General features: G+C 42.7%; 1 protein-coding gene across 1 annotated transcript; it reads left to right on the top strand.

Annotated features, from left to right (window-relative positions):
- Nucleotides 1–7837: 7837 nt before the first annotated feature.
- LOC137787314 (cytosolic 5'-nucleotidase 1A-like) lies at nt 7838–13764 on the top strand. The gene is made up of 6 exons (XM_068579643.1): nt 7838–8376; nt 9508–9675; nt 9898–10027; nt 10685–10807; nt 10910–11094; nt 11714–13764. The coding sequence occupies exons 1-6, from the start codon at nt 8260–8262 to the stop codon at nt 12083–12085; spliced, it is 1095 nt and encodes a 364-aa protein (XP_068435744.1). The 5' UTR covers nt 7838–8259; the 3' UTR covers nt 12086–13764.
- Nucleotides 13765–15473: the final 1709 nt, after the last annotated feature.

Below are 15473 nucleotides of genomic sequence, written 5' to 3'. Positions count from 1 at the left end.
ATCCTCATCTCTGTTGTGCTGCGCTGTGACGGTTAACTTGCCGGACCGGCTTTTCTGCTCTCGAACTCATGCAACGCCCACAGTGAGCCGTGACTTCTGAAGGGCACATGTGATCACTTTCACACACTTGCTCAAACTGTGGCTGTGTCCTCTGAGAGCACCTGTGTTTTATTCTCTCACATCTGCCGGCTACATTTTGTTTTCTGCAGTAAAATAAGCCTTTTAGTCCCGAACAGCTGCGACCTGTTGCTGTCCCCTTTATTAAATATCGGGCGGATGTAAGAGGAGATCCGTTCACGGCTGTGTCACAGAGGTCTACATATTCCCAGGGCACAAGACAGACTGTGACAGCTTTACTGGTGGTCGGACAGAAGTGTGTGTGATGTGTGCGTTCAGGGTGGGACTGTGGAGAATTGATGATTTGGCTGGATTAAAAGCAGCCTCTCTCTGATTTATACATCTTCCTAATACACACACACACACACACACACACACACACACACACACACACGCACACTCACCAACACCTCCCTGTTACTATCCCTATGGCCAAAGAGTGAGTACGTTTAGTCTGGTCTTTGGTCTTTGCATGTGTAACCCGGGCAAGTAACTACATCACCTCAGAACAATGGCTCAATCTTGTCTTGTAAACAATGGCAGAAAAAAACACCGAAGTCCGCTACTTATCAGACAAGAAACACAACCAGTTATACTCGTCGCTCTTGCTCCTAAACTACCATCCAAGTCAAACAAGTGTGGATCTGCAGTTTGGATAACTACATATACCCTTAAAAGCATCTAATTGAGCAACATATGAAGTGCATCTTTGTTCCTGGGAAGTGGGAGGATAAACTTTTGCAACTTTTAAAACCCCAAAGCTGTCAATGTGATGAATCTCTTATACCTCTGCACTTTAAAATAAAATAAAAACAGCACACAGACACACAGGCAGCACATTGAGCAACATTTCCACCATGTCAACTGGTTGTGTTCTAACTGGATTGGTTTGTATAGCATGTATACACTGCGTGTTTACACAGTGGCGCACAGGAGGAAACGAACCGTGAGCAAAATGCACTGGTTTGTGATTTTAAGAGCATGGTTGAACTGGCTGCATATCTCCGGCCTATATGTGAGTGCATTTAGGGCATAAAATATAGAAGGAGGAGAAAGAGGCTTGTGTCAGGATGACCTTCTGATCTTCCATGTAAGAAACATCTGCACTTGAATTGAATCATCTTCCACGAGGTGGCTTGGTTCAGAGATCTGTGACGGTTCAGTGCTCGGTGGGAATCGTAGTCGGCGAGAGAGGAGAAGTGGACTCACCGTCATTCCTTCTTCTTACTCAACACACACCCTTCCCCTTATTTTATTTTTAAGTGGCTGACGGTCAAGAAAAATTGGCGAAATACAAGCGGGAAGAGACGCGGAAACACGCGGCTTGCTTGTGAGGGCACACACACAACTGATTGCAGGGAACTTTCTCTGGTCTTAGTGCTCTCTGCCTACTGACCCACATTCCAGCCTGGTTGTGTCACTGGGACTCAGTCGAGGCCGTGGCGGCTACTGTCCGTCTGATCCCAATGAGAAAAAAAATGATTATGCTGCAAGAAATCACATTCTTTGACTCCCTGCGTTCCTGTTTATCTCCCTTTCCCGCTGTCTTCTTTGTGTCCCAGTCTTTCTTCCTACACCCCTTGTTCCCTGACAATCCCTCTCAGACCCAGTCTGCTGGCTCCTGCCCCCCCAACACAGGTACTTATCTCCACCATTTACTGATCTAGGTCAGCCTTCTGAGCTCAGTTTCTCTCTCTCTCTCTCTCTCTCTCTCTCTCTCTCTCTCTCTCTCTCTCTATCTCTCTCTCTCTCTCTCTCTCTCTGCTGCTCACCCTCCCCATCCTTCGGTCAGTGTTACATAAGTGTGATGATTCAGTTGGAACATGCTGTATATGTTCCTCTTTCTGTGGATACATCTGGCAACAGCTGACTGGTGTCAAACCAGTGTTTGGTGTTAAACCTCAGCCAGGACAACCCCCTTAAAGCCAAATAATCAGACCAAGTGTTGGGAGCTCCCGTGCAGCACCTGTTGTGTGGCCACAACATGTTTCTTCTTCTATTAGTTTTCTACAAGCACCTTTCTATCCCCCCTCAGCAGACAGCTATCTTGTCTGTCGTGGATTTGTAGCATCTGAGACAAATTCAGTAGGGTTAGCGTGGGGCTAGGCGGCCATATCGTGTCAGCGGAGCCGGCCTTTCAACTCGCCCGTCTAATCTGGAGCTAATCCTAATCCCGTTAGTGTAAACACCGCTGCCATCTGGGGCCAGACACACCACAGCTACGATTATAATGAACCCATCAAAAGGTCTTCAAACCATCACGCTGCGTGTGCTGTCAGTGGCTGACCTGGACTTATGACACAATCACGCTGAAGACGGACGGTCCGACAGCTGATGAGTAAACAAACAAACGCATAGCCAACCCTGCAAATGAGCCAATGTTACCACAGTAGGCAATTAGGATGGGAGACCAGGGGGGGAAAAAAACCTCACAAGTTGTGTGTGAGAGTTTGTAGACACAAACATGAGTAATCTGTTTCTATAGGGTCTTTGGCCACTGGAGACCTCAGAGGTAGCATTAGCTGCGGTGATGTAACCATGGCGCTGGTTAATGGATAAGCACAAGGAGAGAGGGGGAAAGGGCCTCAGCAGTGACAGCTGTGCTACCCTCACCCTGGCAACCCCTCACCACCACCCCTTTCAACACACACACACACACACACACACACACACACACACACACACACTAAATGGGTGAGGGTGACATGGCTTGTGAGTGAGTCACTAGAGCTGGCAGTATGCTAGCAATGAGTATCTTGGTGTTGACTCTTCTCATTATCATTATTATTGTTGCTTTTCTTATTGGAGACATGATGTGAAACCTGGGCACTTACGTGCCTGACTACATGATCCATTGTCCATATTTCTGATCGTCTGACACGACTCGTGACTCGTCAACATTGTGCCATTGTTTGTCATTTCTATACTGTCTGAGTAGCTTTGTCCAGTGAAGATAAACTTCAATTCAATTCAATTCGTTTATTTTGTATAGCACCCAAATCACAAACCACAAATTTGCCTTAGAGGGCTTGACAATCTCTACACATACGACATCCCTGTCCCAGGACCTCACATCGGATCCCCTTTGGGTTTCAGGTTTTCTGGATTTTGAACCTAACATCATTCTTCAGGTGAACACAAAGCCCAAAATAACAATAATGTTTATCCACGTCTGTTCGTTTGTAAATAGAACATTTTTGCGAACAGGTTGATCACATTTAATTACATTTTTTATTGACAAAATATAACAAGATAGACATACTGTATGCAATATAGAAATAATGATATATGCACAATGTTATATCATTGTATACATTTTGTCAAAAGGATACAACAAAATAAACCCCAAGAGCATTTTCCCATTATGGTCCTTTGGGTGTATGTTTGACTGTTTGAGGTGTTTGAATGAGTATATTAGCACAATAAATACAAGCATAATGTGTACTAATATTTGTGTGTTTATAATGACAATGATACTCAATGCTCTGTTTGCAGTTGGTTGCACTTCCATCAAATATACCACAAAAATAACACAATAAATGCAGGTTTAACATCACTGATGGCATGTTAGTTTCAGCCTGTGGATCATTGTTCATGGTCATACTTGTTTTAACAATGCAACTCAGGTTAAAGACATCACAGCACACACGGCAGACCGCAAGGATAAGATGCTTAAGTGTCACAGTATCTTGGTACCCACGTTTGTAAGTTTCCCAAAACTGTGAGAAGTGAAACCAGAGACCCGGATGTGCCAACACATAACCTGGAAACCTGGGATACAAGTTTATGTAGAATCGAACATGTTCCCAAACTGCTTTTGATTACAGTCAACTTCCCACATTTAATAACAGTGGAGCAAACTAATCCAGTTGACAACGGCATGGAGCTGATACCAAAACTATCTGTGATCTCAGAAATGTGTTGAAACCTGTTGCTTCTATTGGGGGGGTTCGTCCAGAGAGTAGCAGTTTAAATCAGAGCCAGTGCTGCTCTCTCAGCTTTGTCAGCCAGCAGATGTTCCATTGTTTAGCTCTGCGATGTAAGGTTGCTTCAGTTGAAGTTGAGTCACTTACTGCGTCTTTTGAATTTAGCTCCATTGAGGGCCATCACCACCAACCCCCACCTCCTTCTCCAACCCCCCCCCCTCCCCCCCAAGCTACTCAGAGAGGGGCTTAACCCTCCCCCAAGTCCCCTTTAACCCCCTGCAGACCTCACCACGACTACAACCCCCCTCTAGATCTTCACTTTAGTGCTTGTGCTCTTTGTCTCACCCTCAGGGAGACCTCCCCCTCCCACCACCATCAGAAGCCAATTTATTGACCAATTACTGCAGTGTGAGAGCAAATAGAGGGTTTTTTGAATGAATATACATGTGGATGCTATAATGCAGATTCACAAACACAAACACACATGCGGTGTGTCGTCACATTGTCTCTTATCTGATGGTGAATGTATAGTGCATAGACAAGCCTCTGTCCGTCTTTCATGGTTACAATTCCTTCTTTTCAGCATGGGTCTGAATGTGGCTGCTGTTGTCGTCCGGGCTTGAGTGACCACCACTGTGGAGCTTATGTAATAATCAGTGCCCGGCTTTCCTCTTCCCCACTTTAGGCCTGTGTGTGAGTGTGTGAAACATTGAGAGAGGGGGAGAGAGAGAGGCTCTGTTATAAGGCCTAGGAAACACAGAGGCAGCACAGACTTCCTGTTTTTGTGTTGCGCCCATTGGAGGCAGGAAGTGAGAAGAACTGCTGCTCTGCTCTTTTCGCTCTCTGATGGGTGAACGTTGCCAGACAAAAAAGATGCTGGTGCTTCGTCAGCTGCCAGCCACTTACTTAAACGACAGACCTCGGAGGGGTCGGGGTGGATCAAGACTGGTGCCTCACTGAAAGCCAATAAGAACAAATCCAGTGATGTCACTTGAAGAGCGTTGTGGGTGCGATTAATGGTGATGCGGCTTCAACAAATGACTTTCATATGGGTCCTCCACCATGGCGGTAGATGATCGCCCGCTCTTAACTCAGCAAGAAAAGGGCCCCGACTCATGTCTGGTAAAAAAAGCACATGTGTGCGTGTGTGTCTGTGAGTTTTATACATGGAAAGGGTTCAAGCCAAAACTAAGTAGAACCAGTTAGAACAAAGAATTTGGTGGTGGCAAACATGCCCGAGTGGTTGCTTTGAAGGACTGATTAAGGTTATAATAGTCATCTGCCTTGCCTCAAGCCCTACGGCTGTGTTAGGGGTGGGGGCTGATAAGAGGTGGTGTGTGTGTGTGTGTGTGTGTGTGTGTTGGGGGGGCGGGGGGTAGTCCAGGCTGTTGCCCTCTTTGTTCTGGCCTACTCCACTCATGCCTGCTTTTGTCTCCACCCACAGCCTACCGCTGAGAGAGCATTATCTCTCTATTCGTCTCGCGCCAAAACAGAGAGGGAGGCGTGTCGATTTTTCTTCCTCTTTTCTTTCCTACGGTCTCTTTTTTTTCTCCCCCAAGGTACATTTAGTGTCTGACATGCATGCCGGGTAACTCAGTGACTGCAGGTACAGAGAGGGCGTGCAAAACCCGTCTGTGCAGTACCCCTCCACCCCCTCTCTTTCTCGCTATCTCTTTCTCTCTAATGTTTCCCGCCACTCCAAGGTGCATGGGGGTGGCGTCACAGGCGGTATGAAGAAAGGCTAGCTCCACTGAGCCTCGCGCCAAATGCCGGCTTTATTCAAATCAGCTCAGTGGGTGCGGCCCAACTGTCTCCATGTCCTGTTAACCCCTCAGAGCCCCAGACGAGAGAGCAGAGACACAAAGGCAGAGAGCAAGAAGGCTCGCAGTCTTTCCACAGCAAGGGTACATTTATAAATGAGGTTCCACAGATGCAGCAGAATGTGATGTTTTTTTTAAATTCATCTATGAAACAGATTAAAATCCTGTTATTCTTGTGAGGCACTTTATGTAAATGAAATGTGCAAATTTGACATTAAGTGGAGTTTTATATTGTCACACTTTACCAACCTTTTCTTAATATAACGGAGTGTTGGTCTTTCTTTGAAAATATAAGGTTTATCCCAGTTAACCAATTTGTCCGGGCCCATAATAATACATATGAATGACCACATACACACTATACAGAGGAGTATAGTCACTACACAGCTACAATGCAATGTTTAAAGCGTTTCAAGACACAAAAACGCCTCTTTTTAGACCCACTTCCTCTCTCACAGAGTATCTCTTTCATGTCCTCTTTGTCTGCAACGCCCAGTGCAATGAATGAAGCAGTGAAGCGTTCAGGGCCACACTGCCGGGAGGTTTATCCTCTACTACGCTCTAGTGGCTGTGGTCATGTAATACAAGACAAGACCGCTTTAGCCTTCAGTACCATGACACTCCTGACAGACTCAACTGGAATGTTTTAATCAGGATTCAATTAAACATATTGTTCAACCTACAGATCTCAGGATTGCTCTGTGCTTATTTTAACACATGCAAGTGATGAGACACACCAATCAGTCCTTTCTAATTATGTTCACCATTCAAACATTATAATACAAGTACTTAATGGAGCAACAATATTGTAGCTCCTCGGGTTCCACACTATAAAAGACACACAATCCCTCAGCTTTCAATCGATAAAAGCTCGTTGAGTCTGTCTCTGGAGAGCCCGCAGCAGAGTATGTGGTCTCTGCCAAACACATTATCCTGATGGTAACATGCATGGGCACAATTGCAAATGGCACTTTGCACTATTAGTTTCATGCGTGCATTGGGCAGGTAGGTGAAATACCCCCTCTGCTAGTTTGCAATTGTATTCAGTCTTGACGTGGACCTGGAAAGTATAAAAAGCAACACTATAAATCTACACTGAAAAGTAGTGACACCCATTTTTAAAATGACTGATGGTCATAAATGTTGTACCCCTGATGTCAACAGTCAGTATTTACTGACAATCTAAGGTGACAGGTATACAGAGATGATGGCTGTATGTGCATAAGGCCGTGTCTTAATTAATTTCTGACTCCTCTGTCCCTGCCTGTTGGTTCAGTATCTTCTTGCCAGCGAACATCTGTAGTTGATAAATTGCCTGTTTGTTCTCATAAAATCTGACATCCTTTATCCTACGTTTATGCTCTTCAAAGACAAACCGAGACTTTCATCTTTGTTTCCGGCATCACCGGTCTGTTTCTGACTCAAGCCATATTTGGAGGGCTATATATACACAGGCCGGTTTCCCCGCAGCCAATCGGATCCAAGATGTGGACCTCCAGCCAGTCTGACTCCCTGGCGGTTGCCTGGCAACTGGGACTGCTGCTCAGTCATTTAATTAATGAAAAGATATTGCAGAGGTAGATGTGGGAAGAGACGAGAAGAAATTATCATTTGATGCACCGGGGGAAGCAAATGACCCAGGATGGACTTCATTTCCCACACTGCTGAGCAAGAATATGAAACAGCAGGGTAACATTGGGGGTTTACAGTCCGTGGGATCCGATGTAACATAATAAAACATTAACAACCGCCTTCACTTTAAATTATATATTGATGCCTTGTATAATACAGCCGTTTTGCTTCTGTATGCGCTACGGTACCCAACTCCAACTCTCTCTTCGCCGAACTGAAGCATAAATGCATTACAAGCATCGTGACACAGCAGCGGTCTGACAGGATTGGTCCAATAGGGTGCATCAACCAGTTGTCACATACACTAAATCACGCTCCGCTGCTGCTCCAAGAGATTAGACACTGAAAGCGTTAAAAAGGGGAGGATACGTTATGGCTCAAAGTCATCGGTGTGTGAGTACCAGGAGAACACATAAAAAGCCAAGCACAGAAGGGCTGAACAAGAAATACAATGCGCATGATGCTCGAGATAAGAGGAAACATCTATCTCGGCCCACCTCTGTTTTATTCTGCGACATCTCACTCGCTCTCTCCCTTCCTTCATTCAGAGTACTTGGCTGAGCCTCTGCTGCTGCAGTCACAGTGATCTCATCTCCTGAGTGCACCAGGGCTGCATTCAAATTGTGAGTATAAAAGAGTGAGTAAGGACTGATGGGAACTCCTTCCAAAGAGAGAGAGAGAGACTAGATACGAGAGATATTGGAGTAAGCACTGGAAACTCAGTGGGGATCTGAAGGAAGAGAGCGGTGAGTCCAGGAGCTACGATGAGTCTCAGCAACTCTCTGACCGCCAGTGAACAGGACTGTGTGGACAGCGGCAACCGAGCCCGCTGGGAAGATGCTGGTACGGTGTTGAAGCCCTCCACCCCCACCAGAAAGCCAGTGAGTACAGCCTTCCTGATGCAGCATCCACTTACAGGAGCAGTTTCTATGAGGTTTCATTCAAGTATCAGAGGGTCCTCTTTGACAGCAAAGAGGACGCTTGTTGCACATATCAGATGGAAGTCAAATTGAACTTGTGGTCATCACTTTTGATGCATAATTATATTGCTCTTGCTTCTATAAAGCCTGCCATGACACACGCTGCTTATTGTTCAGTGGCCATGCCTGATCTGGCCTCTCAACTTTATCAAAGTCTCGTCTTGGTAGCAGCAGGAGTGTTATTAGCAGGGTTACTAGCAAGTGCTGCATTTGAAGCCTTTAGGAAAGTTAGGTGCAGATGTAGTTGAGTGAAACCGGATACAGTGGATCAGTTTTATTGTGTCTGAAACGAAGGAAAGCACACAGAGGGCTTGTTTCAGATCAGTGTACAGTTCTCCGAAAAGGCTATCGATTTCTTCCCAAGAGAAAATACAGAAACAGATCTAACTACTGCAACTATCACAAATGCGAACACCGTCTTGGATGTCCGTATGCAAAATGTGACATTAATACTCTTCAAGCAGTAGGCGTAATGTTTTATCCCATATGTATTTGTTTAATGCTGACATATCTTATTTACTATAGATGTGTCTTGTCTTTAAATCTGCAACTACCATTCTAGTAATAATTATTTCAAGTTCAGCCCATAAATTACGTGTGTTACAAAACAAGAACAGTGTTCAAAATTGTCATGGTTTTCAAACACTATTATACGCACAGTGTTATATCTCGTGTTCGTTGCAGCCTCCCAAGAGTTAAACGTGTCAGTCAGTCTGGTATGTGGGCCTTCAGTATCAAGGTCTTCCAGAGAAAAGTATTTCATATGACACTGTCGCCTCTGTTCAGTCACATCAGCTCACTCAGTTTACCCACAGTTGGCAATAAAGCTTTTATTAAAAAAAAAAAAAAATCTCATTACAGAGAACTGTTTCCAATAATCTCACTGCTGAGACTATGTACAGACAGAGGAGCAACAAGTTTCAACCCAATTGGATAACACACATTCTTACTCAAATACAGCAACTTTGTTTGTGAAGAACAAGTCAAAGCTGGATGTAAATGAAATGTTCTTGAACTCTTATCCTCCTCCAGCCCAAGCCAGAGAACGCCATCACCATCGGCGTGTCTGCACGAGTCCTCTTCAACATGGAGAAGGAGCAGCAGATCTACGAGCAGCAAGGCATGGAGGAGTACATCAAGTACCAGGTGGAGCATGAAACGCAGCCTTTCAGCCCCGGACCTGCCTTCTCCTTCGTCAAGGTCAGAGAATCAAACACACACACACACACACACACACACAATAGTGAACCCGATTCAGAGGGATTCCTTGGAGTCGGTGTTATGTGTTGGGTCGTGTCTCTGGAGGGGGAGAATGAGTAATTTGCATAAAACATCAACCCACTCACACACAAATCCATCCCCGCTGCTGAGATATAGCATGATCTTCTTTCTTTATAACTCGTGTCTGTGTTGTGTTGCCAGGCTCTGGAGGCTGTGAACACGCGACTGAGGGAGCTGTACCCCGAGAGCGAAGAGCTGTTTGATGTCGTGCTCATGACCAACAACCACGCATACGTCGGCCTGAGACTCATCAATACCATCAATCATCATGGTGAGTTACCTGAACGAGGAAAACGTGTTTTTATCCTTTTAGCTTGCTCTTTAGAGCCACAATGTGTCAATAAATGTCAACTAGTCGGTGTCACCATGTTGTGTTTGTAGAGAAATGAGGTCCGGAGAAACCATGTTCGATAGATATTTAGCAATTTTTAATTACTCAAATAAACTAAAGGATTTATGATTTTTTTTTTTACTTTTCAAGGGAAAGATTTTCTGAAATATGCCTTGTCATAAAACTGAACACAGGCCTGTCCTATCTCTGGTTTTCACGGGACATCCATGAAATGACAGACTCAAGGCAGTAGTTCAACATTTTTAAATGCTAAGTTGCTTTTCTTCCTTGAGTTATATGAGCAAATTGATACCCTGTAAACATGAACGTAAAGCCAGTATATGGTTGTCTTAGCACAGAGAGAAACAAATACCGCTTTCCTTTCACGTCACTGCGGGTTTGCTTTTCATTTGCTCCGCTCTGCCTCCTAAAACCACCAGCAATCAGTATTAGATGTTGGGGTAATCAGCTCTAAATGTAAAAGTAGGTAATCATGTTCTCGATTCTTTCACACCATTGTGATCAGGCGACTCTTGCATGTCTTTTATATTATGCCCATTAGCTGTTCGCTGATCTTTTAATTCTTCCTGTCCGCAGAGTTGTTCATCGAGCGCTTCTGCATGACAGGGGGCAACAGTCCCATCGGCTACTTGAAGGCCTACCACACTAACCTTTACCTGTCAGCTGATCCGGTCAAGGTTCGGGAAGCTCTGGAAGAAGGTATGTTACTACTAAAGAGGCAAACGTGTGTGTCTCTGCTGCACGCTTACGAAAGATGAATTTATCTTTCATAACACACGTGTTTCTCCATAATTCATTTAGGAATAGCAGCAGCCACCATGTTCACTCCAGAGAAGATGTCAGAAGTGTCGGAGACTCAGCTGCGTGTCGCCTTTGATGGCGACGCCGTCCTCTTTTCTGATGAGTCTGAGCGCATCTACAAGGCCCATGGACTGGACAAGTTCTTTGAGCACGAGAAGGAACACGAGAACAAGCTTCTGGACCATGTACAGTATACACACACTGGAAAGTTAATTATCAGTATCACACTTCGATTGAAAATGTAGTGCAGGGAAGACGTTCACGTAGCATTGCATCCACAAATCTAACAGAGCAAGAAACAAGCAGTCAGATGATCAGATAATCAGAAGAACCCTCAACTCAAGGTAAAACTCAAAGTGACACCTGAGAAGTCGGCAACAATCCGCAATTCATCAGGAAAACATTGAGCATGAGAAGAAGAGGTCAAAGACGAACGAGGCATTTGGCCTAATTTAATCATTTGCGTTTTCTTATTCAAACAAATGTTGTCCTAAAAAGGCCTGGCAGCTTATTTCTTGCCCGATCTGACTTCTGTTAATGATGCCACCACATTTCCAGATCTCAGGAACCCACTTGGTATTAAAAATGTTATTATACCAATAGAAATGACAACCAATACAATGAACGAAAGTACCAAGTTATTGTAAAGCAGCTGGCAATCTCTGCATACAGCGCACAGTGGGTTATGAACTTTGCCTTTTGTCCCAGAATTGCATAGATTCGACTGCGTAATGAGCCACATATGAATGTAGAAGCTACCAAATAGAGACTTTGGGCTTATTCTAAACCTTCTTCTTTCTGCAGGGACCGTTGAAAGGTTTCCTGGAGGCTTTAGGAAAGCTGCAGAAGAAATTTTATGGCAAAGGCCAGCGCATGGACTGCCCCATCCGGACCTACTTGGTGACAGCTCGCAGCGCAGCCAGCTCTGGTACCAGGGCCCTAAAGACTCTGCGCTCTTGGGGTCTGGAGATCGATGAGGCTCTCTTCCTGGCCGGCGCACCAAAGGGACCCATGCTGGAGAAGATCAGGCCGCACATTTTCTTTGATGACCAGTTGTTTCATGTTGAGGGGGCAGCAGAAATGGGGACAGTCGCGTGCCACGTGCCCTATGGGATAGCTCAGAGAGTTATCAAGAGAGAAACTAATGACAAAGAGACTTCTTCAGCACCAAAGTAGCCTGAGCGTCAATGTGCAAAGACACAGGCGGCTAAAGGAACGACTGAGGAGGTTATAACTGTCTCTAAGACCATAAAAAATAGTCCTGGAAATGGATAGGGAATGCAATATTACCGAGCAGATGCAATATGACGAGTATATAAGCGGGGGACTAAGCAACGGGATGGCGCGGGATTGTTTCACGACAACAACGACCAAATTTTTCATTCGCAGTTGACGACCTTTCTGGGTAATGTCCATTCGTTGGTTGTTATAGTCCCAGCTAAGAAAGAGTGACTTTCTAGTAAGGGTTGTAATAAACCCTTTTTAAACTGTTTATAAGTTGTAACTACAATAAGAACAATGTTTGGGTTGCCAGCTCGTAAAAAAATTAATTTATTGATCATGCCAAATTAAGTATATTGTGTAATGGGGCAATAAAATGGGGCAGAGGATCTAGACCTAAATTAACTACTTCCTTATGTTTTACTAACAATAATTAATATATTTTTATTAAAAAGAGAGGACAAAGATCAGTCCACATTATTTTTTTCTTAGCTTATCCTGTAATTGTCCTGTGAAGAATGGTTTAATTATTCTTTAGCCATTAATAAAGCCATTAGTTCAAATGACAAACTTGAACAAGATCGCCTTATGAGAATAAGTGGCATTTAATGCCGTTTGTGTTAATATATTGTCAGCAGTACTAGAAATCAGCATTATTTTTTCTATTTCTCTATATTTTCCCATCACTATAAACATTGTATTACCCTTTAGAAAGGAAAACAAAAGCCTATCAAAGTTAAACCTATTTAATATAAAGCAGAACCAAATTTTCGCCATATAAGACATCTATTATAGACACTATTTATATTGATTCATATAGGGGGAAGATATGAAGATATGCAATCTGTCCTTTTATGCAGAATCTCGATTTGGATTTAAATTAAATCACTTTACTGCTTGTGTGCCTTTTTCCTCACTATTGCTGGATGTTTTCCATCAATCTTGCATGTCGTTGGTATGTTGTATGTTGTATGTATGTATTTTAACAACTTGGTAATATTTCATTATTTTACATCCTATTCATTTAATAAGTATTCTTGTTAATGACAATAATGTGTTAACATATTCAGCATGTATTAACATGCATCACGTGCAATATGTATTTCTGCTATTTGTCCCAAAAGTGCCGAAGGTTCAGTGTCTCACTGCTTGTTGCTGTTATTTGGTCATTTAGGTGTGTTGTTATTGGAACTGTACTGAAAGACTCAACTGGCTGAGATGTGGGATCTGGGAAAGTCTGGGCTAAGTGAGTGTTGTGGACTGTTATGCAATCAAGTTTTTCTGTTTCAAAATATGAAGTAAAAAAGACTAAATTCAAAAAGCACTCCTTATTGTAATTTTCACCACTAAAAACTGTTGATTATTCATTTGGTTGCAAAGGTGAAATAATTGTAATCTCTTACTCTCACAGTCATGAATGAGAATAAAAAGCAGGAGCTGAAATAAGAGTTGATCCTTCCTGACAGCAGGGGGCGACAGACACCAGCGACCTCCAACCTCTTCAGTCACATGAAGACCGTTTGGTCATTTAACTTCCAAATATGAAATAATCATATTTACCAGTTAGTTAAATGTATGCTGATTGTAGCACTCTAGGTAAAAATTAATGTTTATTTTTACATTATTGATGCTCGTAAGGGTTTACTTTTTCAGAAATTAAAATGTTGTTCTTTCAATCAATTGTTTTGGTGTGACTTTTTAGTTATGTAATTCATTGTGACATTTTTATTTTTTAAAGATATTTCATGACATACTATATCATAACATTTTAATGGCATACTATGACTGTAGCAAGTTTATTCAATCAATATGCTTTACATTAAAAAAAAAATTCAAGCAAAAAGTACACAGTAAATTTGTCAAAGTAAATTTGATTCAAATTTTAAAAAATACTCTAAAAAATATAACATTTTGTCTTAGTCTAAATAGAGTAAAATCTACTCTTGCCTCAGAGTTAATAATGTATTTACATGAATAGTTTTTAGTTGTGTTCATTTACATGATGTAATTGCTAGAATTTGATTCAACTGAATATTTCTACATAGGATTGAATTAAATCCTATAAAGAAGATACAACTCTAAATAGACTCATATAAAGCATTGGATTCAACTCCCTGCAGCTTTCTTCTGTCCCATAAACATCAGCTCCTCCTGCGTAGCAAGAGGTTTCATGGCGGTGGAAACAGCTCCTAACCTAGTGGGCGTGGTCACGCTGTTTTACTCCAATAGATTATATTCTGAATATTTTCTCCTACTCTACTGACTGGCTTGTAATTATGCTCCAAATTGATGAAATATTACTCCTTTAGAGGAACATAATAGTAACTCTGGAAAAAATACTTTTTCCTGTATAACAACCATATATGAAGTTTAAGATACAAAGTACTAATTAAATAGTGTGGTAATAAATAGAGTGTAATATATTAATAGAAGATAAGCAGTAGTGAATAAAGGACCAGTGAAGAAAAAAATTGTATTTCCATTTGTTGCAACAAATGGAAATACAATCTATGACGAGTGTTTCTGACTGAATGACGTTTTTCGACATGCCATACCTTGAGTTTTTTAAACATTAAATACACTTTCCGTTGTTTGTTGGTTACCGCAAAGCAGCATTTAAAAATAATATCACTATATAACAATAGATCAAGTGTGTGAACTGTAATGTTCTCACAGCTCCAGGACTTTACAGCATCTTTCAGCTCAGTGTTTTGGTTTGAGGAACCACAACTTAATTGTGTCCAGACAAAAATAATTCTACTTCATCTTTTAAAAGGTAAATTAATCAGAGAACACTTTTATTAATTTACTCACCCAGTAGTGTTGGTGCACTGTAATGACAATTTGATATTCTTATTTGTTAGTGATATTCTTATCTTAGTGAACTGGTATACAAGCCATTGTGCTCATCACTATCAATGCATTGGGTGACTCGTGGGTCATGCAGCAGCTGTGTAATGGCTTACCTGTTGCTACATAAAGTACTACCTGTTATTAAATAATAAAGTCCTAGCTGTTGTTAAGTAGTAAACCACCAGCTGTTGTTAAGTAATAAAGTAGTTACGTGGACATGTGCCATACCTTCAGGGCAGGATGTGTGTCTTGTGACCACGATGACCTGGTATTTCTTTTGTCTGCCATTGCCTGAAGCGAGAGGTCCCATACAGCCATAACTCACCCTGTTCACTCTCTATGTCACCCTGGTCACTCCCATATAACAAGACCTTTTTGGTGTGTCATGGGTTGAGTTTTGTTTCCTGTTTTATTTTGTAGTCTTGTGTCCCCTGCGTCTCTGCACTTCCTGCTCCGGTGATCGTCTGGGATTGTCTGTCTACCTGGTTCC

Source organism: Clinocottus analis, unplaced genomic scaffold (assembly GCF_023055335.1).
Source record: "Clinocottus analis isolate CAN_PGR_092001 unplaced genomic scaffold, fCliAna1.0.p SCAF_17, whole genome shotgun sequence".
NCBI classification, from domain to species: Eukaryota; Metazoa; Chordata; class Actinopteri; order Perciformes; family Cottidae; genus Clinocottus; species Clinocottus analis.
Note: the sequence above shows the minus strand (reverse complement) of the source record. Positions and strands in the feature narration are given on the sequence as shown.